At 38.6% G+C, this 27,436-nt stretch overlaps 1 protein-coding gene across 1 annotated transcript in view; it reads left to right on the top strand.

Moving 5' to 3' along the window:
• Positions 1 to 27,436, top strand: part of LOC149070146 (uncharacterized) — a 302,008-nt gene that overhangs the window by 233,275 nt on the left and 41,297 nt on the right. Inside the window, exon 7 of the mRNA XM_089250240.1 lies at positions 23,956 to 24,177. Within this exon, the coding sequence (XP_089106366.1) occupies positions 23,956 to 24,177 (222 nt within the window). The remainder of the gene's footprint in view (positions 1 to 23,955; positions 24,178 to 27,436) is intronic.

Raw genomic sequence — 27,436 nt, 5'->3', positions numbered from 1 at the left:
TGTAAAGGAAAAACAAGTCCAAAAACTCATCCCTCCGCCACTGAAACACGGCACTGTGTTTCTTTTTATTATTATTATTTTCGCCCCTGGAAGCTTTTCTCCTCGATCAATATCCATATACTTGACGTTAAAAGGTTTCCTCAAGTCAATGACACCGTTTACTTTTTTTTTAGTCCCGTTTTTTCCCGTTTTTTTTCCTCTCTCTCTCCCGGACACAAGCTAATTTTGTTTTGTTTTTTTTTCCTCCTCCCGATGATAGAATGTCCCGGATTTCGTCTCGCCCAATCGTATTTAATGAAATATTCCGAGACAAAAAACGCGCTCGGTTTCCCTCGAGAATGGGTCGTTAGTGGGGATTTTGTTTTGTTTCCCCACGTCCGTGAAAACGTTTTTGTACATTAACTAAAAATAATAATAATTATTATTATTATTTTGTTATCCGAGTCTAGATTGTTGACTGTCTAGTCTATGTCTAGTGAGGTGATTCCCAAACGGCGTGCCTGAGATATTTTGGGAGTGGAATTAAATATTCTTAAAACGGACACCCCTCCGATGACGTCACCCCTCTTTTACAGTCAAATAATGATTTTCCCCTTTTATAACAAAATTATGCATTTCATACCCCTGATTAACAGTCACCCTTCTTTTATGGTCAGTTTTTTTTTTGTCCCGCCGGGTGTCCGCGAAAAATAGAGGTTTTGCTGTATATTGGAGCCAATTGCTGTAGTTGAAGCAGGGCCGTAACTAGGATTTTTGCAGCTCCCCCTCAGGACATTAAGATTGGATAATTTTAAAACGGTGTTCGTTGTTCCCACCCTAAAAATGCCGTTCCCCTAAATTTTTCCACCCAGGGCAGTTGCCCCCCCCTCCCCTGCCCCCACCCCTCTAGTTCCGGCTCTTAGTTAAAGGGCTATGATTTTCATCTAGAGGTGCTCACAACTTTGAGGGAAACGAGGGCTATGGAATTACGTGGATTTTGAGACAGCGCAGCAGGCCACTTGAGTTATCTTTAAATATTCCGCGGCCCGCTTAAGTAATGTGAAACTGCACAGCGGGTCGCTCAAGTGATCTTTAAATGTACCGCGGGCCGCTTGAGTGATCCGGGACTGTTCCGAGGGGTCAGTTGAGTAATCTGGAAGTTTACCGTAGGATGATTCAGGGATCTGAAACAGCGCCGTCGGTCGCTTAAAAGATCTGGGAATACGCCGGGGAACGTATCGGGATCTGGAATAACGTCACAAGTTGCTTGAGGGACCTGGAAGAGCACCGTTGGTCACTTAAGTGATCTGTAAATATGCCGCAGGCCAGTTACAGTGATGTGGTAACTGCACAGCGGGCCACGCAAGTAATCTGAAAATGTGCCGCGGGGTCACATTTTCAAAATTCTTGATTTTTTTTGAAATTTTTGATTTTTTTTCGAAATTTTTGATTTTTTGGAAATTTTTTATTTTTTTGAAATTTTTTGATTTTTTGGAAATTTTTGATTTTTTGGAAATTTTTGCTTTTTTTGAAATTTTTGATTTTTTTTGGAAATTTTTGATTTTTTATCAAAAAAATTCTGGATTTTTGAGAAAGTCTTAAAATTGAAATTCGTGATTGTCTTCCAAACTCATCGGATTTCTCTTGAAGTATTGTCGGGCCACAAAAGATACAATTAAACACTGTACTGATTGGCATTTACTTATCAGGAGCCGTGCAATGGAACTAATGCAGAAATTATCCTCTCATTATTGGGAAAAAAAAATTCTCCGACTCCCCCATTACGATATTTAGGACTTTTCCCATCATTTTTTAGTATCTGCTGCCCCGAAAAAAAAGAAATCGTTACTTGTTACTCTCCGACCGCATCATCTCTCATGAAATAACCTTAGGGCAATATTTTTAGAAAATAGTACGTGGAAAGTGATATTTTTTTTGCATTTTCTTGCCGTTTCCGAAAAATATGTCCCTCCTTAAAACACATTATGAAAAAGCCAAAAAAAAAAAAAATGTCTATAAATAATTTTTTTCTGCCCTTGGATAATTTTCTTTTGGCGGCACATTTTTTTTTTTGTCCACTAGGGTAAGAAATGTCAGGCCTAGGCCTTTTCTCCTTCTTACTTTATTTCGAGTATAAGAGCCCGAAATATTTAGGGCAAAAGAGCAAACACGTGTGTCACATACACTAAAAAACGTTTTTTTTTTTTTCTACAACTTTCACCGTCGGATTCGTTTTTTTTGGAATCCTGGGATTCTTATTTTTGGTTTAGGAAATCATCCTGGAATATTTTTATTGGAATGATTTCTCTAAAACGGCCTATTAGGTCAGTAGGTTAGTGAAGTAAACAACTTTAAATGTTTACTAAACAAATTTTTTAGAAGAAAGAGGGGATTTTTCTTGGCTCCGTCTCCAGAAGTCGAAATAAATCATCCGGGACTTTTTTTTTGTCTTGGATGGTGATTGATGTCGCCGAAAACTGTCCAAATATATGCAGCCGTTGCCAATCCGTCGGAACTAAATTAATATATATATATATATATATATACTTATTTATTTAGGTCAAGTTCTATGTCATTTAACGAACAAGAGCATAACGCTGTCTTGTGCCAAGTGTTACGGCACGTGAGCCGTAAAAAGACACACATGAATGAGACATTTGGATTAGGATGTGTTTATTCGGAAAAATGTAGGAGGGGCCTGATTTGAACAAGTCCGAGAAATGCTGACGGGCCGTAAAGATATTAAAAACACTAAAACACATTCGTTTTAACTTTAACTGCTTATAAAAGCCCCTTCCTGAAATTTTCCGACATTCACTAGCACAAGCACGTATATAGATTTGTCAAGGGATAACAAAATTGTTCTTCCTCACTGGCTGCTGACCGGCCGTTGACAGCCCTTTGTACTTCGAACTGAGTTCGTCATACCCAAAAGCTGTACAAACGCTAGAATTTGTGACTACCTTAAGGCTCCTTTCTCTGAGATCCGGTTATTGCGAAGTAGTGCCGAATTTAAGCAGGCGCGAAGCGTAGTCAGAGGCGAATATTAGAACCACTAAAAATAGATTTAAATATTTATAAAAAAAGTACAGAATTTAAAGCCTATGATATCGTCATGTAACGCATAAACTGAGAACTGATTTCAAGGCAGAGGTCTCCAATAAAGGCATATGATGGTCAAAATTATGCTGGGCCGAGAGAAGAGCGGAAAAAAAACAATAGCGCCTATGGAAAAAAACTCCCAAATGTACCTGAGGCTTTTCAGTTGGCAGGGCCTTTTTTTCGCAAGGGCAAACGGGGCCCTAAATTTGGCTGAGTTTTATATCTTATGCCTACCTTCCCCTGCCCCCCTGCGCACTGCCCAAAGGAAGACCCCATATAAAGGGGGCCCCAAAATTTCGTATTTGCTCAGGACCCGAACTTATGAGGATTAGGCCCTGCCAGTGGGCCTTCCATACTGCTAATTAGCCCTCTTTCCCAGTAACTTCAGAATACTCTCCCCCCCCCCCCCAGTGCTTAACGAAGCTCTAGCCTGAAATTATTATACATTTAATATTGTTGGAAATTTTTCTACGCACTGGGCCGCAAAATACTCGGGACTGGCAGCCCTGTCTCTGGCGGCCTATAGCTCTGATGGGTTATTGATTGATTGATTGATTGACGGGTGAGCCCGTTATAGTTCGAGTAATCATCATTTTATACCCAAAAGAGGTAAAAATACTTGAATAATAACCTCAAGGCTTCTTTCTGTCTAATCTCGTTATTGCGACAGCTTCGATACTTACGTTTTACTGAATAAAAGAAGGGCCTTTTGAAAAAACACACACACACACACACCTGACAAGAAGCTTTTTCTTTTCTTCTGTGTTTGCAAGAAGTGTTCCGCTTTCCCTTTCTTTTCCAACGATGACGACGTCGACGTTACTTATTTGACCCGTCGCCCTACATTATATACACTTTTTTGAGGTGAGCAACACAGGGCCCGAAAAGAGAAGAAAAAATCCCCTTCTGGGCCTTGCGGGAACGGAAAAAAAGAAAAGAAGAAAACGGAGGTAAAAGAAAATCCCGCTTATAAGGTAAAGAAGGTCTTCCCTTCTTCAAGAAGTCAAGACATTACCCATATCTAGTCATCCCCACCGAATTCCAAACTTGATGATGATGATGATGGTGAGGCCTTTCACTTCCCGACCGATGACTGACGTCTTTACGGGGGCCCCCTTGAATCAAACAAGCCCCCCAACTCTCAAATAATTGAAGATTTTTTTTTTTTTTTACAAAAATACAAACACGATTTTTAATTGATTTTTAAATTTAACTTAAGGGGCCACAAAAGTCTCTTGGGACCCAGGCCTTCGAAATTTACAACTTGATTATAATCCTAATTAAGAAGTTATGAATTCCGATCGGTTCCTTATATATTACATATATTATTCAAAATAATTTTTATATATTCCCTCTTTTTTTTAGTTAATCGAAAAATTCTTTATTTATTTGATTCCGGGGGGGGGGGGGCAAACCTGTGACCACTTCGGTGAAGGTGATCGAAAGAACAGTTTTTCAGTGCGTTGGTAGTGGCGTCTAGATAGAGGAACCAGGTCCGAGCCAAACAGAGCCCCACGTGAAATTTCGAAAAAAATTCATCAATTTCCTCAATTATGCCCCATACCCCCCCCCCCCAAGCTTGTAACGGTTTCTGTAAAGGTCACTGAAAGGCCTTTTGAACGGTTTTTTAGTGCAGTATGGTCCTGAGTCAAACAGGACCTGGAGTCAAACAGTTGACACAAGTCCTCTGCGACAGCTTTTCTCAACAGCCAGGTCGCGGCCCAGTTCTAGGCTCTGATGTTAACCAAACTGGGCCGCGAGTGATTCGCTGTTTCACTTCCCTCCCCCCCTCCATTTATTTCCCATTAGTCGTGTGTATGTCCGGGCCTTCCACTCACAAAAAGAAATCAACCGGGCCGCGGGCTTCGAAAGGTTGAGGACCACTGCTCTGGGAAGCCTCGCACGCTGAGGTTGAGCTCCGGTCCACCCATTTTGTGCACGCCTCCTCGTGCCACGCGAGGGCCCATGCCCTTTCACCGAAAACAACCGGGGGGAAGGGGAAATTTCGGGTGAAGGGCAGTAGAGTCCCAAACTCTTGAAGTTATTATATCCCGCACATGTACGTGAGTGCAAAATTGGTACATAAATTTCACTCAAGTATCCCCTCCCCCCCCCCCAATATTGCTTGGCCCTTTCGCCCACAAACAGGAAGAGCCCATTAGATAGCCAAAATACATTGAAGCCCTATAGCATAATTTTTCCCAACTGGTGTTCCGCGGAACCCTGGGGTTCCACAAGAGTCTTTCAGGGAATTTCCTCGGTATCAAAAGCTGTAAAAATTTCTACGGTGTTACAATTAAAAAAAAAACTACATTGGAGAAATATATTTAAGACTGTTTGGGAGTTCCTTAGGGGACAGGGCCAGGGGATCAGATCCTTAGGGGACCATCAATTCTGTGGTGTTTGATCAGAACATGATAACTCTAAAATCACATTTTTTGAGATATAAGCATTTTCATTGTCATTTAAAAATCAGAAATAACAAATATACACAGATGCAAATGAAAATATCATACGTCAGCATGTTGTTTAGCCGTACGCACGTATTTGAGCATTTATCTCATTTCTAATTAGTTATAATTAGCAATCATCAAAAAGCCATTTTTTGGAGATATCATGTTCTTACCAAACACCACAGAATTGTTTCGTGGAATAATCTTGTGAGTATGAAGGATTGCGCGCGAACCAAATCGTTCTCAATCGATTCTTCTGCTGTAGGTCCCACAGTAATTTCTCGGCCGCGTGGACAAATCTGGTCAGTCCGCACTGGAACTAGAATCGTCCCAAATGTCCACTGGACTATATTTCCCATCCTGAAGTCGTTGGCTAACGGTATTATAAAATCTTCTTTTTCCTTTTATAATAGTAATATCCTTATTAAATATCTTATTGAGGAAACAGCAGGATTTTTTTTTTTTGTCTTCTCTCTCTGGTTGGGAAATACTTATTATATTCTTTGTTTATTTTTATATTGGTCAAGACCCCGAATGGTCGGACGACCTTATTCCTCCTTTTTAATGTACAACATCTTAACGGAAGTTTTTTTTTTTGTTTTTTTTTTATATATTTGGTGCACTCGATTGCCCCAAAGACACGATGACCTGGTTCCGGCAGATAGGCTTGACCCCGTCCAACGGCATTTTCTGGCCATTATTACAAAATCTCGAAATTGATATTACTCTCAGAGGCTACTTTCACTTTTATTTTATTATTATTATTCCTTTCTTTCTCTTCTTTTTTCCAGTGAAATTATTCATTGAAAGGTTAGAAAAAAAGGGAACAAAATAGAGGCTAATATAAGCTCTGAGGATTCGAGATTATTTATTGTGGATATTTAGCTATTATTGTTATTATTATACAAGAGAAATTACATAACGGGTTTCGATGGTGATATCGTTATGTAACCACGTGAATTGATGAGTTTGGCTTGTTATTTAGAACAAATATTTTGATGGTGGAGGTTTTTTTTTTCGAAGAGGGGTGATATCGCCCACTGAGTTGCGATGGAATTTTTTTTTTTTGGACGTTTCGGTTGTAATGTAGCATCCTTTTGATTGGCTTAAGCTAGGGAGCTTAATTTATTTTATTTTTCAGCTTGGTTTTATTTAATACTTAAACATAATATTTGTGGTTATACAGAGCAAAAAAAAACCCCCTCTTAACGGACACCCTTCAGATTCGGCCGCCACTCTTTTACGGAAAAATAATAATTTCCATGCATATAATAAAGTTATGCATTTCAAACCCCCTTATAAACTGATTACCCTCTTTTACAGAGGAATTTTTTTTTTGTCCCGCTGGTTTCCGCGAAAGAGAGATTTTACTGTTGAGTAGCCTAAATTGGGCCTGAATTTGCCCGTAGGGTGATGATAAAAAAATTGAGACTATAATATAGGGTCCTATGTGTTGCTTGAGATGGGAGGCGCTGAGTTTAGCTTTGTTATTTAGAACAATGTTTGGTAATATTATATTGTTGTTTCCAAAAGTGGGCGGTATAGCCGCCTGCGGGAAGCTGTGAAAATGTCCGAATGAAAGTGATACTGGAAGTAAAAGATTTAGCTTTGATATGAATCCTATGGGCTGTTTTAAGGGAGGGAGGGCGAAAAAAATAATTGTAAGTTTCGGGGAGGGGGGTCTGTTTATTCCTAAGTTCGGGTTCTGGGCAAACACGTCTTTATGGGGGCTCTTCATATAGGGCATTCTCTGGGGCAAAGGAGTACGCAGGAGTAGAGGAGCACAGAGGGTTCGTTTCCATCTCTCCCCCCCCCCCCCCAAGAAGATCAAAAATGAAAAATTTCGTCAATATTTTTTTAAAAATTAAAATCTCGAAAGAAGATGGCAATTTTGGCATTCGAATGGCCAACGAAAGTTTGTGGGTCCTGGCCATGTGCCCCGTTTGCCCATGCGAGAAACAGGTCTTGACAAGTTTGGCTTTTTACTAAGATTTCATATGTGGCACCATTATTGCTGTTTATCGTAATGAGCGGTATCGACTCCTGAGGAGCACTGGAAAATGTGAATTTCCTGGGGAGGGGTGATAGAAGTAAAAAAAAATGGCTATAATATAGGATCTTATGAGTTACTTAAGATGGGAGGCTCCGAAAAAAATTGCTTTAGTTTAACTTATTACTTCGATACTTGGAGCATATATTTGACAATATTACTGTATAGTCTCTCCAAAGGGTGGTACAGCCTCCTGAAGGGCCCCGGAAATGTTTTGGTAAGGAAGAGGGTAAGAAATATTGTTATAGTTGCTTAAGATTTTTGAGGGGTGCTAAAAAATTCAACCTGGGTAGGCTTGATATCCAGAACACTGACAACATTATTTCTCTAAAAGTGACTCCTGAGGGGCGCCGTAAACCATCTTGAGGGTGGTAGAAGAAAAAATTTTGGCTATAATACCGATTCCTGTGTGTTGCTCAAGATGAGGGGCGTTATAAAAATTCATTCTGAATTGCTCTTATTGCTTCGAACACCTTTTTTTTTTTGGCAACGCTATCGTTCACAGTTTCTTAAATTCGGTGATGTCACATACTTGGGGGAACCAGATACTGTCACAAACTTAGGCACCAGAACTAAGGGAGCGACCAGGGCCGTCTTGAGAGCACCACGAGGCTCCCGGGCCAACAGATGTCCTGAGAATCCTGCCCAGGTCGATCCTGTCTTAGGAACTTGCCCACCGATTTCCATACTTACTCTCAAAAATCGTCGTAGCAAATCTCATTATGACGAGGCCCATGATGCACTTGAGGCCACAGGCCATGTCCGGGTAGGCCCCATGCGTTAAGATGGCCCTTGGGACGGTAGAAGGTATGGTCATAATCATTCTCCTGAAAAAAAGGTGGTAGAACAAATTAATTTGGGTTTAAACAAATTAATTAGTTTCTTCTAGCTCATGGCCAAATTAACAATGATGTCCAACAATTGCTTCCTGGTTCAATAGAAAACGTTCTTGTCTCTCTTTTCTGGTAATAATTTCTCTAATTCCTGGCTGGATAAAAGATACCAGAATGCCCTTACAAACCCACTAGGCCACCCACGAGAATTTTAGACTATACGTTATTCATTTTATTCGCCCTAAACCTGTTTTTTATTCACCCCCGACGATGTAATAACACTACATGTAAGTGCATCGTCACTTGTTGAGAGAAGCAAGATGGTACTTATCAAACCATTCGAAATTAAATACAAAAAAAAAATTTTAGAAAGTAGGTTAGTAGTTTTTTTACCTCTAACGTAGGGTCCCCTTCGGGTAGGGGAGGTGCATTTTAGGGCCCCATAGGTAAAAAAAAAAATTCTCTTCCGCGCATGCCTAGTTACACGAACCGGATACTGTTAGAGAGAGAGACCCCAGGGGACTCCATGTGTTTTCTCTCTAATTTTTTTTTTCACTAGGCGGCCTAGACGCCTTATTCTGCCCCCACCGCAAAATGTTTTTGTACTTAGTAAGGGTAATATGACCTCATTTCTTATAGAAAAAAACTGCTGCCTGACATAACACTGATCTTTCTCTTTTCACTATCATTACTATTACTGGGACCTCCCGGCCCTCCCCGGACCCAAATCCGAAAGTATTTAGTACTGAAAGCTCGGGCATATATTTAAAAAAAAAATTCAGGCTATAGGTTGACACCCCTAAGAACCCCGGGGGTCTTTGTGCCAATTCCCAAGGTTCTGTTATCCTGATTTTTATTACACTTGTGACGTTTATATTCCTATTATTGAGTATTTCCGGGAAAATTCGAATGATTTTACTGACCATGGGCATGGCTCCACCACATTCTGCAGTAAGGCTTCCAGTCTGGGATCTTTGGCGGGCCCCCATGCAAGACTTCACAGGCTTCTCTCTATAATAAATTCATAGTTTGGATCGACAAAAAATGAGAATCGTCCCGGGCCCTCAGAGCCTTGTCATTCCTACCCTTGTAGGAGCCATTGACAGATCATAAACCTGATAATCGATTTGAGAAACCAGGACAGCCTAGGTGGGCCATAGAAAAAGTCGCGAGCTATGATTTTTTCTCCTGGAGGGGCTTCTTGTTTAACCAATTCTGATTACAATTCATTAAAAAAATTAATGAGGCCTTTAACAATTTGTAAATCTCTCCTTAAGGCCAGGCCGAGGCTTTATTTGAGCAACTGTTGCCCAATACGATTTCCAAAACCGTACAAATTCAGAGAAAAAAAAAACAAATCTATAATAACTAAGAGGACTCGTGTGGAGGTGGAGCCTACGGGATAATTGCGTGTATGTATGTGTATGGGGGGGGGGCCCATAAATTTTACGCCATTGGCCAAAAGTAGGCCATGGCTAGCGAAGCATCCGTTGATTTTTTTTTTATTATTTATTATTTAGCCTAATGTTTTTCCTTCCTACATTTTTTTTCTGGTAGCTTTTTAGCCTTCCGGTTAACGAAATGCGTGTATAGATACAGAGAGAAAAAAACCTTAAAAGAGGCCCCTATATTGGGCCCCACAGAAAATAAAAGCCAGTTACCAAACACACACACACGTACATAGCAAGCTAGCATAGGCAGGCCAGTTGGAAACATACAGAGAGAGAGAGCCAGCCCATGATGAAAATGAGGTCAGTGAGGTGGAGAACCCTAGGCTCGATGGACGATCGTTTTGTGCGCAATTACGACCTTTTTTTGTATGTGTGTGCGAGATAAAAAATAATAATAATCACTACTAGAAGCCCACCCCCCCCCCCCTCTGGGGCCTTATACACACAGTAAAATATTACCATTCAGGCTGGCAGGCAGGCAGGCCACTTTTGTTTTCTGAGAAACGCGTTAACGTGTCGGAAGTGCCGCAAAAAAATCACTGTAATATCGGCCATTTTTAGGAAACAAAAGGAAATTTATACAATAATATTTTATATCATCTTTTGACCTAAATAATGCATTTTGTTAACAGCTGGCTTTTCCTGTAAATTGCTGCCTTTTTGTTTGCCTTACAGCATAGGCCTATATATAATTACTGCTTCTACGTTTATTAATAAATCATTAAATAATTTTAAAGTATTCTATTAATGCAAGGCTACGTTTATTTGTTGGTCACTTTCTGAGTATTGTTGAAAATCAATTGTTGCTGATTGGGGAGAGAATCATTGTTGGAAACATTGGTGAAAATCAATTGTTAGTGAGGGAAAAAAACATCGTTGGAAATACTGTTGAAAATCTGTTTTTGATGAGAAGAAAAAAAAAATCATTGTTGGAAATATTGTTGAAAATCCATTGCTGGTGAGAGAAAAAAAAGCATTGTGAAATATTCTTGAAACGCAATTGTGTTGGTGAGGGAAACAATTATTGGAAATATTGTTGAAAATTCATTGTTTGTGGGAGGAAAAAAACATTGTTGATGAGAAGAAAAGAGCTTGTTGGAAATAAACTATGAAACCAATTTTTTGTTGGTGAGGGAAAAAATTGTTTAGAAATATTGTAGAAAATCAATTTTTGGTAAAGGCAAAAAAGGATTGTTGAAAATTCATTGTTTGTGGGAGTAAAAAAAACATTGTTGGTGAGACGAAAAAGAGCATTGTTTTGGAGAGGAACAGAGCATTGTTTTTGAGGGGAACAGAGCATTGTTTTTGAGAGGAAAAAAGCATTGTTGGAGAAATATTGTTGAAAATCCATTATTGATGAGGGGATGAAACAATGATGGGGCCTCCAGCCATATGCTGCTAATCAAACACTCTCAGCTAGAATCTACAAATTCAGTAGAGAAAAAATTGAAATTATAGTATGAAAGAAAAATGCCAACTAAAATTAATTAAATTGATTAAAATTAATTAAAATTAATTAAATCATAAAATTAACATTTAATTAAAAATATTATAATTTTCCCGGTCTACGGGCCTCCTATCGAACATTCCCAGAAGTGACCCACAAAAATCTTCGCAATCTTTTGATAGAAATTTTTAAAAACATTTTTCAAAATTAACAAGAAATAACAAAATTTTTGCTCCCTTCCCCCCCCCCCCTCAAAAAAAAAACCTAGTGGAGACGTCAAACTTCAGGACCCCAGAACTCCCGTAACAAGGATGAGAGGTTGAAATGTGGGCTCTGGCCATATACTGGTAATCACTCTCACGGATGGAATCGAATTCAGGGGAAAAATTGAAATTACAGATACATGAAAATTGCGAAAGGCATTAAAATAAAATGAAATTATACTTAAAATAATTATTTATTTAAAACATAAAAAATTTCTCAGCCTAGGGAGCCCTGCTCCAGGATATTGGGGGCTCTTTCATACAAGCTTTCGAACGAATAGTTCCACGCATTTTTTGAAATTTTTGAACGCGGAAAAAATTACTTTACCCAAAGTTGGCCACTTCGCGAACTGGCCAGCTCTGTTGATCCTGCCAATGCCCGAAATTCGGGCTTTCACAGAGCTTTGTCCCGCCCCTATATGCCGATCCCTATACATCCGTATACATGGATCACGTGAAGATATCGATATTTAGATTCCTTTGATTGTTAGGGTTGCCACATAGCTAACCATAATAATTATGATTCGCTACGGCTAGTTATAAATTCCCATAATTATCACACAAAAAATACGCCAAAGCGCCGATGACCCCGAATCACTGGGATCGATATAGGGATGTATATTGGCCGGCCGAAGCCCCCTGAGAGTCCGAATTTCAGACATTAGCTGGGTCAACTGGGCTGGCCAATTCACGAAGTGCCCAACTTCGGGCTTTGGCAGCACCATATACACAAAAATTATGAAGAAATTAATTTGCGTAATAATGAAAATAATGATAATATCTCCGGAATGGGAGCTGAATTCTTCTAAATGGGTAAAACGGAAAGAAAATAAAAACTTCCTGCCCTAAATTATGCTTATTTCATCTCCTTATTTGAGTTCAAGTAGAAAAGCCCAAATAAAATCATCTCTCACCTTTTGTTTGTTGTTGTTGTTGTTATTATTATTATTATTACTATCATTATTTCCCTTGTTAAAAGGAAGAGGGGAAAAACTATTTCACAATAAACTTAACCTGTTTTTTTCTAATCTTTATGGAGTGTTTTTTTTTCCCCAATGAAAAACTAACACGGTTACACCATTATTATAATCATCATTATTGCTATAGTACACGCTGACCTCTCTCTCTCTCTTTTATTTCATAATTAATCTATTATTTCTTTACCTTTTATTGGTCAGTTAGAAGGGACCTTGGCCTCTACTTCCGTTGGTTCTCGGGCCGGTTTTTAATTATAATAATAATAATAATAATTACGTAATATTGTTGGTTTTTCGAAATTTAATCCTATAATCTGATTTTGTTATACCATTTTCCGTGTTGTGTGTGGTTAATAGGAAATTATCTCGGAAGATTATAACTGTAGGATAGTGATTCCCGAATGGGGTGGCCGTGGCACCTTGGTTGTAGACAAGACCCCCACCCCAGCAAGGGCCTACAAGAAATTCCTCTCGGGGGGGGGGGGGGCTAAGGGGTAAACAAGGGAATATTTCCAGAGAAGTTTTGATTTCTTAACCTTCAAAAAGATTTTTTAATGAAAATAAATTGATTTAATAAAAAAAAAATTTTTATTTAATAAAAGTTTTAATTTTTCATTGGGAGAGAGCACGTGCCCCTCAACGTCATCCACTGATTTACCTAGATTGCTTGATATGGTTTAGGGTGCCGAATACAATTGCGTTGAACTTAGGGAGCAACCGGGACTTCCAACGAGTGTATAGGCAATTTACATAGGGTGCCGCGAACGCTAGTTTGAGAATCCCTGCTATAGTGAATTACTGTAAAATAATTCATTAATTATTATTAATTATACCTAAATTATTTTTAATTATTCACTGCAGCAAAAAATATTAATGGAGGGAGATTTAATGAAGGATGAAAGTGTAGGCAGGACTCTAGCCCCGGGGCCCTGGTTGATTCATACCATGTTTTTGTTTTTTCGCTAAATAAATTCACTACAGAGGGGGCTCGTGAAAAGTCTGGCCTTAGGGGCCTGGCAAAGATACCGGCTTAGAAACCTTACTGTTTTCTGGGGGTGGGACATGCCCCCGACTAAGAGGGGGGCACCGAAATCCACTTTATTATTTAAAATGCTCTTTTAGGCTATATAAAATTCTATAAAACACCCCGTGAAAAATTGTAGGCTGATGCTCTATTAAATATTTTAGCACAGGGACTAGGCCGTAAAATAAGACTAAAATTCATCGAATAGGTATTTTACCCCCAACTTGAAATTCAATCATTTCATAGGCCTATGTCATATCAAAAATATTAGTATTGCATAGACAGGGACTCCTCTGACGAGGGCTCTTACATCAGAAATATTTTTAGACTATAAATTTGTAAATCAGCCCATGAAAAATCTTGACCTAACAGATAATATCACCTCCTATGATATATATATAATTCTCTAACAGATCTCAGCATAGGGGTCTAGGCCATAAGAAAATTAGAAGCCGTGAAATGGGGGTTAAAATTTGTCGACTGAATATTTGACTTCAACCATAGTTTCAACCTTAGCTTAAAATTCAGTCATGTACAGGCCTATGTCATAATTTTAGGCTATGAGTTTACTAGATGCAACCCTTGAAACATCTTAGCCTGGAGATCTTATTTTTCCATTAAAAAATCCTTGCCTTCTATTAAAAATCTTAACCTTCCTCTGAAGATCTTAGCGGCCGCAAAAAAATTCAATACCGTAAAAACGGGACTAAAATTCATCAACCGAAAATCCAAAAAATGAGATTTTAAACCTAGTTCAATGTTCAATCTTTTTATATACAGGCAGGCTTATGTCATATCAAAAATATTAATCTTACGGGCAGCAGGGCCTCCCTCCGTAAACAGCCCCCAACCAATGCAAGAAATTTTAATTTTTTTTTAAAGGAGGGCTATTTCGGAATCATTCTTATCGATTCCGTGCATATCGATGCGTCAGAGGGTCACAAAAATATATTCCGACACAGGGCCGCAAAATTCTCGAGCCCAGGCCCGAACCATAAATCGAACAAACTTTCATTTTCCACCCAGAAAAAAAAAAATCGATCTTCACCAAGAGTCACGTTCTTGAAAAAAGAAATCGGAATCAGGTTATGTATATGGAAATAATAATAATAAAAATGGTTATAATGGCAGTGCACGTGGTACTTATATTGCAATATATTGCAGATACATAGTACACACGGCTCGTGACCCGATTATGCAATTTTCGATTCGCCAGCATTATATACACAGAGATTTCTTCTCTGGCGCAGAGAAGAATGGAATCGGAATCGGACCGACTTTCACTTCCGCCAAAAGAATGTCAACGAATAAATAATAAAAAGCGGAAAAAATATATATATACACACAGAGGAAGTTCAACGAGAATGGAGGAAACACATGCGACCTACTATGTAGCATAGGCCGGTCTACCTACAAGGGGAAACCAGGGAAGGTGTTGCCGGAGTGCATCGAGACCCTGACCCGCGTGAGGGTCGTCCGTTTCTTTTTGTGGTTCAGCGCGAAGTCAGATCTTTTCATCTGGGTTTTCTTCAAAGTTCAAACCCTAAAAAAGAATTATTATAAATAATATTTTTGAGGAAGAGAGAAAGTTTTCCCCCCTTCCTTTTGTATCGTATAGGCCGAGTTAACTGGGTCATTTGACTATATTCAATTTTTTTTTTTGCATGTAAATACAATATTGTAGGTAATATAGTCCCGTGCGGGGGGAGATTTCGTGGTTTTTGTGAGGCTAAGTGGTGAAAGTTGATAGTGCTGACGGGTATTTTAGGGTCACAACTGATGGTATCGTAATTATTGTCGATAAATATATAAGTATTGATTGTAATGCGGTACGTGAAAAAAAAAAAAAAAAAAAGCCGTCTCGACGCATGGGATCGGCTTATGGCGCAGGAAGGATCCTCTGATTGCCTTTTACAGTAATTGTCAGCAATTGTTTTAGACTTGTAGGTGGCCTCAAGGAATTACTCGATCTGGGGTGGGGAGGGGGGGGGGATTTGGCCGTTAAGATGACCCTGTAAAAGTTTTACGGGCCTCTATAATGTGTTCAAGCTTACTTTTTTGTTCGACAACATTTTAGGACAGCTTGAATTATTGATTTGTTGATGACACATGAAGAAATCGTGAACCGATTGGAAGTAAGGTACCTCATTAATCTATGGCGCCTTGTAGAAACTCAGTTGATATGTGGAGCATCAATGGCCATCACATAGACAGGGGCACTCAAACGTTTTTCCATCCGTGGCTCCCCCTTTCTCTAATCAACGTTTATCCACGGCTTCCCGGACTATAATGCATCAAGGCAGCGGTTCTCAACCTTTTTTGTCTCGAGGAGCCCCTTTAAGTACATAATTTCCATGGCGGAGCTCCGAAGGCCTTTTTTAATTTTTTTTTATTTAACAGATTTACTGATTCATTTTTTGTGAACCACTGCCTTAAAGACAGCCCTGCCCCATGACCGTCACAAGGGTGGGGAATCAAAGGGGACAGGGCTCCAGCCCGGTGCTCCGGAAGGATTCTTATCCATTTTTTGGTTTTTTTACAATATAAATTCACGCACGCGGCAGATGGGCTCTTGAAAAATCCAACAGAGACCAGCCAGAGGGGCCCAGGTGTAGGATGCGGGACCACGCTCTACCCTGCGCACAGGCAAGGGGGATAAGTCTGATAATGCTAATGGAACTGTTCTCGATTGATACGATAATTAAATAGCCAGTAAATACTGAAAAATAATTTTAAATAAGAAAAAATATATTTTTAAGGCTCTCGTTAGTTAAGTCTTTTCAATGTTAGTAAAGCATACAAATATTTTCCTCTCTCGGACATGCTCAACATGAGTAATGAGCAAGCTAGAAAAACACGTGCTCACTGAGCAAAGAGACAAATCACCTTGACGTTTCCCCCCCCCCCCCAATGTATTATTCTCTGAGAGAGATAAATACTGTGGGAGAAATAATTTCTTTTAAAAAGGTTTCGATTATGGCCGTCGTAAAGCCCCGTTGCGTAGTGTTGGTTTAATAATAATTATTTTTACTATGTCTGTGAATCGAAACTCTCTCTCTCTCTCTCTCACTGAATGTGCGCCGCATCATCACCATCACCCGTCGTCGTCGTCGTCGACGTCGGCCTTGAACGTCGGTGGTGTCTGAACAACGGCCGTTGAACCCCTTTCGTCACTGACGTCGTCATGAAAAAATATCCACATCCACTCGCGCATCCACCACGATTTGGCGTGAAACTGCTTGGCGATCGTTTCCACGTCTGCCCCCGGTCGATTTCGCTGAGTTGTGTAGCGGTGGGAAAAATTATCATATATAGTGTTGTATATATTATTTCTCGTGAAGGGCATCCAGAAAGATAAAAACGAATACGTAATAATAAATCAAAAAAAAACAAAAAAACCTTGAATTTTTTTGTAATAACTTCCGATTACGAAATTTCGAACTATTTCGAGCAGGTGATGGATTAGAATCGAAATTATTATCATTATTAGATCGAAAATTATTTCATTTTACAAGGGAATAATATAAGTAATGAAATAATGATAATTTATGGAAATAAAATTATCTCTTAAAAATTTTTTTTTTCTATTCCCCTTTCTTGATATTTTAATATGTTAGGAATTTCTTCCTATTAGTTTTCCCAGGACTCCATTTATCCCGCCCCGTGTTTTGTTCATGGCCCTCTCTAGGAATATCGGGCTCTTTGTTTTTTGTTTGGACACAGGGTGTTCCTGAACTAGTAGCGCATGGCTCACTTCAGCTCTGTAGCCCCCATGTAGGTGCTGTTTAATTAACCGTCTCACCGGCATTGACGAGATATCTCGTCTTCTTGAAAGCCTTTTTATTATAGCAATCACAGGCTCAGATAAGCCTCAAGTAAAGCTCGGGATTACGCTATGAAAGTTTTATAAACGTTCTTTATAAAATTTTGAAAATGCAATCAATACAATCGAGTGAATGTGTTCTTTCAAGTTTTGTGAAGATCTTTTATCAAACTTTTATAGTGTAATCCCGTTCGAAAGCTGATTTCTCAATTTTAATTATAATTGAAAATACATTCCTTAAAATTGCTCCCATAAATGTGTCATTTGCATTTTCTTACCGGTAGGTCTTTTTTGGTGTTCTTTTCATGCATTTTCAAGCCAAGACAGTGCCCTCTAGCAGTAGAAAAAAAATGATTTTGAGAAATTTTAAGCAATGTCTGAATAAAAAAATTTGTTGCAATTGTTTTATTACGAAGGCCAAAGAACCTTTGCCAGTAAGATAAAGGCCCCGAACCCTTCCACAGGATTATATTCAGTAATCTGAAAACAGTAAGTTAAATGTTATCTCATACAAAAGATCATGGACCCTCTGGAATATTTGTGGCCCGTAGACCACTGCGTAAGAACCACTGCGCTAGAGGCTAAACACGTCACCTACACCCCCTTCCAAATTAGTTTGCTGCCCTAGGATATTTTACGGGGGCCACGGGTGAAAATCAAGTAAAAGATGAGTCACGAAAGGTCATGAAACCACGGAGATTCTCCCCCCCCCCCTAAAAATTATAGAGTGAAACATTCAAGTGTGAGATATTCCGCGAAAAATTTTGACTAATTTTAGAATCCCCACAAGAGGGAGGGTTACTGGCAGGCTGGTTGCTCGTGGATTCGGGGCTCTTGTCAAACGTGACTTTTTTGGGGTCCCTTACAAACATCATCCTTAGATTCATCAGAGGAAGTGGGGCCATGAAGAACCCGTCCCCCCAAGACGATCAAAAATTAAAAATGCTTGTAAATATTTTTGTAAAACAACAAATTATGGAAAGTAAATGCCAATTTTGGAGCACCCAAAATTGGTGGGCTCTTGTCAAGTGCCCGTTTGCCCATGCCAAAAACAGGCTATGATGACGAGTGTCTAGTCCGGGGATCAGAGATATACTTATTGATATACTTCTTTTTACTCTATAATTTTACTCAGATATCTCTTCAACAAGTGGAAAGAGGATGTACTCTGGAGTACCCAGAAGTACTCCTGGATGTGAGGGGAGGCCTCTAAGACAGAGGGCTTCAAAAAAAAAAAAAAAGTATGGTCCAAAGGGAGCCATGGATATACGCTACTCTCCCACTTCCTTTAAAGTTTATTTTATGAGTTTAGAATCACCCTGTATATAGTAATTGAGTTATATTACACGGGCCATCGAGAGTACTATATGTACCATATCCAAAATCTAATAAAATATTGGGGCTTTGAGAAAGGAAGGACGGAATTATAGCTGTTGTATAGATTGCAATATTATTGCTCAGTTGGTCGTAAAATCGTTTCCCCGGTGCTTATAGTACAGTACAGTACTGAGAAAGAGTGTTTATGGAAAAGGTGTTTATGTGTCTGGTGTCATAAACAAGAGTCACAATACCCAAAGAGGGTGAATATCAGAAATGATTCTTCTATTCAGTGTAAATACCTACAGTACTTTAGATATTCAGTATATTCCTGGAAATACTGGAAATATACATTTCATTGATGCGTGATAATTTCAGTCCATATTTTTGCGTATGATAGTAATAAATAGCTCAGGTGTTAAGAAATTGAGAAGTTGTTGTACATAAGCTTGACCTATATAATTTTCTCTCTCCCTCGCCCTGGGTACTATGCATGGTGGCCTCCTTTTGTGTGTGTGTGTGCATTGTAGTACAGGGTACGCGTGCGTGCTTTTCCTCTATTGTATCAATGTTTTTGCGATTTCAGGATGTTGACGGTTGGCGTCTGCGAGAAGTTCGGCGCGTACACTGTATATAATTCTTGCACAATAATAGGTATATAATACTCTCGAGTACACAAGTATTATCGGGTGTAGTTTTGGTTTTTTTTTATCCTGCCGTCTGTTCTCGCAGTTCTGAGTGTATTGCAGTGAAACCTCTTTAAGAGGTTCTACCATACTTTTCTCAGAAAATTGGATTTTTGCCTATGAATAAATGGGTATGTGAAATTGTGGGACCTTTTTATCAGCATGTCGCCCCAATGCCGTCTTAATGAATGGGCCCAACCGGGCATGGCCCAGGGGGCTCTAATTGCAGAGGGAGATCTTAGCGATGATGAGATTTGATTATAATTTTTTTGAAAGTACATGTAAATTTCTAGGGAGGTATTTCTAGCTCTGTTGGCAGCCTCAAAGGAAATTTTTTTTTTTTTTTCAAGGGAGTAGATCCCTATAATGCTCTAAAGACAGCCCTGGATGCAGGGCCTGTTTCCAACGTGAAGATGCCCTGGGCACGCAGGTATTAAGAGGCCCTTATGACTAACATTAAAGATGTTTGATTAGTGGGTGAATTTTTGTTGTTTAATTTTGGAGTCTTATGGGGGGGGGGGGAAATACCCCCACTTGTTCATGTAGTAATCACACCCTGCCCGGGTTGCCTTTTTCTCAGTATTTCCTTAAATACAGTATAAATATTTTATATTTTACTCATTACAATAATAATTAATTAATTAGACATGAATTTAGTTTCGGTTTTCTAATAGTCGAGATCCTGTAATATAGTGGGCTAAATTAATGGGTTGGGGGGGCCTAGGGTCTGAACACTTTTGGGACCTTGTAAAAAATATTTTTAGCAGTAAAGCGGCAAGGATGAAATAAAATGCAATAAAAAGCAATTGAAATTTTTTTGAGGAATTAAACCGCTGGGGTATAATCTAGGGCAGCGGTTCTCAACCGGTGCTTCGTGTGCACCTCCAGGGGCTCCGCGGCGACTCGAGGAAAATAAAATGAATCAGTAAATTTGACGGATAAGTAAATAAGAGAAGCCTACAAGGTTCTGTCATAAAAATTATGTACAAAAAAGGGTTCCTCGAGTAAAACAGGGCTCCGCCATAGAAATTATATACTGAAAAGGGCTAAAAGGGCTCCGCCATAGGTAATATACTAAAAAGGGCTCCGCCATGGAAATTATATACTGAAAAGAGCTCCGCGAGTCAAAAAGGTTGAGAACCGCTGATCTAGGGTAATCATAATGAGTTTTAGGTCCAAACGCCTTCGTGCCTCTCTTGTGCAATGACTTTTTGAAATCGGACATTGCCAATGATAGAATAAAATTTGAATCTAGGATTTTAAAATTGTTAATTAATTGATTATTAAATTTTAATACTAATATTAGATTCAGAATAAATGAAAATATTCAATCATTTTGGATTCTGTGCCTACTTTCGGACACGGTGGGGGGAGGGGGGGGCTGGCCTTCTTATCATGACGCCACTGGGCAAACTTTTCAACCCATTGATATTTCCAAAACGTCGCGGCACCCTATAGTGCCACGTTCAAAAGGGGCGCCAATATTTTCGAGAACCGTATAATATAATTATTTTAAATCAGGAATATGACATTTTCTGGTGCCACAGAAAAGGCTCTGATAATAATTATAGCAGGGGTGCCGCGCGAGGCTCTTGAACTTAAAATCTCAATTACGTGAGTGCCGTTTTAAAATTTTAAATCAGATAATTATTCGATAAATTATCTAATAACAATTATCTTTTTCTAAAATAAATTTCGAATCCGCAATTTTCGACGTTAAAATGCTTCATTCTGTGGAAAAAAAGAAAACATTCCCACCACGAATAATTTTTTTAAAATATTTATTTAGTTTTTTGTGGGTGGCAACGGTAACTGAGCGTCTACCGTGACTCCTTTTTTGCGTTTTTTCTAGAATAATCTATTTTTTTCCTTCGGTTCGTGTATTTTCGTGGAAAAGCCATGGAACTCGCGTCAACGACACAAAAAAATAGGGAAAGGAAAATCATTGTTTTTTTCGCTTTTCTTGGCTTCCATTTTTTATTATTGTTATTATTCATATTATTATTACCGTGTTTTTATTTCCCTGCTCTTATAGAGTTCACGCAGTACGTGCGAATGATATTTTTGTCTCTCCTGGAAATATTTTCCCAGAGTGTGTAATAATTTTGGAAAGACGCGTGAATTATTAGTTTTCCGGGAATTATTGTTTATCACTAGCTGGTAAATTTGCGAATGAAACGACGACGGTCATTTTTGCGTTCAAATTGTCTTCACAATTATGTTTAATTAATTGGTTATGATAGTTATAGAAAGAGGGAAAAGATAATTTGTAAAATATTTTTTTTTAATTTTGAAAGTTTTTAAATGTTTTTAATTGATTAAAAATTTTTATATAGTTTGTACTTTGAGATGGGTGCTATTGCAAAAGAACTTCGTCGATAAGGTAATTGTGGTTGGTATTGTTTCGAGCATGTTTTCGAAAGTTATTGTTGGAAATGTTGTGGAAGTGATTGTAAGTAAGTTTCAGAAGGGAAAAGAGATCGGCGGGAGAGGTGTTCGAGAAGTAATTGCTGTCCAGGAAATTATTTGCGATTTTAGCTGAATAACTATTTTAATTCGGATTGTTGGCAGGAGAATTATGTATCTGGAACGTCATTGTTGACTAGACAATTGTTTGAAAGGTCATTTTTAGTCAGCACTCTTCGAGAAGAATTTTCTGGCAAGAGCATTGTTTCCGGTGTCGTTGTTGGTTAGCATTGTTTCGAGAGTCATTGTTGGTGAGCACTGTTTCAATAGTCATTGTTGGTGAGCATTGTTTCAAGACTCATTGTTGGTGAGAAATTTTCGAGAATCATTTCATGACAAGAGCGTTGTTGGCTGGAGAATTGTTCGAAAAGTCATTGTGAGTCAGCACTGTTTCAGAAGAATTTGCTCACCATAGCATTGTTTCAAGAGTCATTGTGAGTCAGCACTGTTTCAGAAGCCTTTGCTCACCATAGCATTGTTTCAAGAGCCATTGTTAGTTAGAATTGTTTACTTCATTGTTGTCAGCAGAGTTTCAACAGCATTGCTTCAAGAACATTGCTTCAAGAGTCATTGTTGGTAATCAATCTTTCAGAAGCCAGTGTGTTTATGAGAGCACTGCTTCAAATCATTGTTGGTGAGCAATTATCCAAGGGAAGTCTTTGCCCAGAACACTGTTGAAGAGTTTCATTGTTGGACAGTTCTAGCATGAGCATTGCTTAATAAGTAATTTGTGACGAGCAGTTTTTTCAAAAGAAGTTTCCGTCCAGAGTCGTTGTTGTGGCACCGAGCATTCTTTCAAACGAATCGGCTTTCATGAAAATTGTCATTGTTGACAAGCAATTCAGAAGCCAAGAGCATCGTTTCAATAACCATATAATGATCAATCATTATTACAAAACACTTCTATAATTCTTTGAGAAATTAAATAATCACATCACAATAATAACGCTCAAGTTTCTCAAGGGGGAAAGAATTAATTAATTGCGATGGCAATTAATTAATTTATCAATTAAACAATTAAATATTATTATCAAGTTTTATTTCAACAATCGGTTTATTTCCATCCTTTGCTTGTTCCCTCTTCACGGAAGTTGTTCCAATTAATTCCAAGTCCCGTATTTCAACTTCATACAAGTCTAGCCTGTCTTTAACAGTATGCGAGCAACATTATTTTGTTTCCTGTTAGAGAAACTGCTATGTAGCGTAATCATCATCATCAACTACTGTCTGGAAAGATACTGGCAGTGTTACTTTTTTCAAGAATGGGGCCCATCTTGAGGGTGGAAGTAGACAAGAACAAACTAAGAGAGAGAGAAAGACTTTCTTTTAATAGAACTCGACTTCCGACGGCGATGTACCCATAACTAATTCCGAAACTTCCCATTCTGGCGTCCTATTCTTGGCAGGGGGCGTTCGACCTCTCTTTAAATAATTACTGATGGGGGGGGGGGTGAGGAAGCGGAGAAATATTTACGTGAATGTAAATACTAGAAATGCTTTTTAATGAGAGACATGCTGCATTATTTTCCAATGTGGAATGATGAGTTTTGTAAGGATACGTAAACTTTGCAAATACAAAATCAAAATTCACAGGATTTCCCCCCCCCCTCTAAGTTGGAAATTTTTGCATTTATTTGCAAAAATAAAAAAAAATTAAAATTTTCAAGCTAAAAATTTCAAAAAAAAGCAAAAAAAAAAAAATTGCATTCACTCGCAAATAAAATTTTTCAAATGAGAAATTCTGCATTCATCCACGCAAAAGAAAAAACAAACAAATGAAAAATTTGGCATTCATTAGCAAAAACGAACTAAACTAAGGACGCAATTTTTTTTTTATAGTTTAATTACGAGGCCAATTATTAAAGTGCTGTACTTGGTTGAAAGTTATAAAATTCAATTGCTCAGCAAAATTACGGCCTATTTCCGCTTGAAAAAGTGTGAATTAGCAAATTTTCGCATTTATTTATCAAGAATGGAAAATTTCGCAAATATCGCAATCTATTTCGTAAATACGAAAATTACGTATTCCCAGTATAGTATGGTATTTATTTATTAATTTTCAATTTTTTTTTTTAACTTTGCAGTGACCGACAGCACGTGCGATGGCACGAGAGGAGACCGTAGTGACCAGGAGCTGGTGGCCGAAGCCCTCCTGAGCGTCGGTACGCATTCCCCGAGCCGGATGGCCAAGACGTTGCTGCAAGACATTTTGCAGCAGTCACCGTCCCGGATCCCGTATAGTCTAGCTTCCATCTACGCGGTGCCGTCCGTCACGACGTGCAGCAGTACAACGACGACGACGACGGGTATGTGCTTACAGATAATACAGTACTACTCTATACCTGGGCTTGACAAATAAAAAAATAAAATTAGGTGCCAGCCAATATCGCCTTAGGCGAGAAGAATGATTTTAACCTCTAGGAAAATGGTCCTAAATAATGTTCTTTTTTCATTTCGACTTTTCTAGGACTTCATATCTTTTATCTATGTAAAAAGACACACACACGGTCATGAAATCAAAAATTTTGCGTTACTTACAGATTCCAATTTAGTAGTCACATACAGATGAGTTTAGGCTCCAATACCGATTTTATAGTTGCCACGGTGACCTGGGATTTGTCAAGCCCTGCGCTATACACTAAAAATAGTTGAAACGCTAAGAGAAAGGGTCACATCATATTTGGGGGTCCCTTTTCCTCATTCGAAAATTGTTCTTACGTGTTTTTTTCCCCCCACCTCTATCAAGTTGGCCATCCGTTCTGAAGGCCGGTTTTCTGGGGAACGGAGGATGGCCAAAGTGGTTCAAATGTCATTAGATTATTGATATAATTCGAGTCGGGGATGGGCTCCAGAATGTGATAATATGACTCTGCGTCGGTAGAAGCTTTGAGGCTATAGAAACGTGGTCAAGGTCAGATGAAATTGTCCCAACAACATGATGGCTTAGGACAGCCGGGAGGATTTCGTCACCACTGAGTCCCGTATATGTAGACCGAAATCGGGAGATATTGCCATATATATAAAACAGACCTGGGGCGTAAAAGGGCTACAGATATAACATTAGATACTATAGATGGGCTTAGCGAGGGAGCGATTATATTAGCAAGAGGCGCGATGAAAAATAAAATTCTTGGGGGGGGGGGTGATGGAATATGGGGGCGTTTGGAAGGCTGATGTAGACGGAACGTTTATAACAATTTCGTCTGGACCATGGCTCTATTGCAGTGTTTCCCAAAGTTAGCAATATCGCCCCCGGTGGACGATGGAATGGTCCGGGGGGCGATAGAAGCTACGGATTTAACGATTTAAACGTATGGGTTCATTTTCCTATGGGTTCACTGGAGTTGGGGGCGATGAGAGAGAAAAAAATTTCTGATGAAGACGGCGATGGAACAGAAAGTTTGGGAAACTATACTCCATAGCTCTGAAGTTTCTACTAATGACAACGGGCATTAAAATTCTTTGGGGAAGGAGGGCCCGATCTCTCTCGTTAGGACAGCCCTGCTAGTTTGACATGTGGATTACTGTTTCTTATACCTTTTACAACATATCAATATCCATCAAGCTACTGTAAATACTGCCAAGAATCTAAATTCAGTGAATCTCGGAACTGAATAATAATTGCCGAAATAATAGATTCATCATCAAACGGTTCGTAATTGTTACATGATGACCTTCAGTCTTCGTCATCGAATACACATCATCCACTGAGCGTCATGGCAACTTGCATCGTACGTAGGCGGTGGTTATAAAGAAGAGAACCCTTTTCATACTAATTTGAATTCGTTCACCTGTGAAAGTAACTCTTTCTTTGTAGGCCCTCAATAAAAGTCAAAAATCATGGAACCTACGCATTGAATAATAATAATAATACCAAGAATGACACTGGCAAGCGAAACTAAAATAAAAAAAATATATATTTTAACGAGGTCCTTCGCTCCACCAAATGTGTATGTCATTAAACTTGGAATAAGTCCTGATATAGTTGAAGGACCCTGTGTTTTTCTACCCAGAAAAAAAAGAAAAGAAGTGGTGTCTTTTATGATGAAAAGAAAGGAAGAGATGGTAAAAAAAGGAGCAGGGGGGGGGGGGGGGTGCCCCAATAATAATCGCCCCGCAAATCAAACTACGCCCTCTTTTGTTATGACAGAAGAGGGGCTCCCACAAACGAAATCGACGCCCACAAAACGTTTCAAGTCTCAGAAAAATGTCAATCAAACGGATTCCATTCGGGTGTGAATGGCAATAACTGAATAAGTAGGGGGAAAAACCGTGGCTTTATATATTAATTCTTTATTAGGGCTTTGGGAAAAATAAAATTTATTCTTTTGGTCCTTGAAGCCGGCCGGGGCCCCGCGTTCGGCTCTGAGAAAGCGAAAACAAATGGTTTGAATCAGTGTTCTTCAAACTTCTTTACATCTGCGGGCTGGTGGGAATAGTTGAATATATTTCGCGGACCGGCGAAAATGGGAGAAATAATTTTCGAACCGGAAAAAAATAAATAAGTAGTGGAAATGAATTTGAGACTGGCGAAAAGTAAATAAATATGAGGAAATAGTTTGCGGACCGGCAAAAAATAAACAAATAAATGGGTAAAATAAATAAATGAATGGGTAAAATAAATTTAAACAAATAAATGAAATAATTTGTGAACGGGCAAAAAATAAATAAATAGGAGTGCAATTTGAGGACTGCAAAATAAATTCCATAAATAGTAGAAATAATTTGCAGACCGACAAATAGCAGAAATAGAGTTGGCGGACCAGCAAAAAATTAATAAATTGGAGAAAAATAAGTAGGAGAAATAATTTGCGGACCAGCAGAAGAAGTAAACAAATAAATGAAATAATTTGAGGATTGGCAATATATACAAAAACGTGAGAATTAATTTGCGGACCTGCAAAAAAATAAACAACTGAGAGAAATAAGTAAGTAAGTAGGGAGAGAAATATATATATATATATATATATATATATAAGTAGGAGAAATAATTTGAGGACCAGCAGAATATATAAATAAAAGAAATAATTTGAGTGTCGAAAAAATATAAATAAATGAAAGAAATTATATATATATATATGAGACCGAGCAAAATAAATAAATGAATAAATAAAATAAGAGAAAAAATTTGCGAAGACCGGCAAACAATAATCATCGTAAATAGGAGACATAGTTGGCAGATAACCTAAAAATAAATAAATAGAAGAAATATAAACGAATAAGTAGGATGAAAATCAAATTACCGTTATTCGTTTTGAATGAAGTACAGAACTCATAGCTCTTATCTTCTCCATCATTGTACTTCCATAGGTTAGATTTAGTCAAGAAGGTTAATTAACAGGTCCGCGTAGTTGTAATAATTTGCGGACCAGCAAAAAAAAAAAAAAAAATTGGTGAAAATTAGCAGGCTCGCTGACGGCTAAGACAGAAGTGAAAACCATTTTATAGAGAAGGTATATATTTTTGAATAAATTTAAATTTATGTAGCGGGTGTATAAATTGTTTGGAATATCCGTGGACTAGCGGTTAAAGAAAACTAGTTTTTAAATTTCTTCTCCGGGAGTT

This window comes from Pholcus phalangioides, unplaced genomic scaffold (assembly GCF_987345545.1).
Source record: "Pholcus phalangioides strain wild (caught in Gottingen) unplaced genomic scaffold, Ppha-v1.0 ptg000022l_1, whole genome shotgun sequence".
Taxonomy (NCBI): Eukaryota; Metazoa; Arthropoda; class Arachnida; order Araneae; family Pholcidae; genus Pholcus; species Pholcus phalangioides.
The sequence above is the reverse complement of the archived record's forward strand: the minus strand, read 5'-3'. Positions and strand labels throughout refer to the sequence as shown.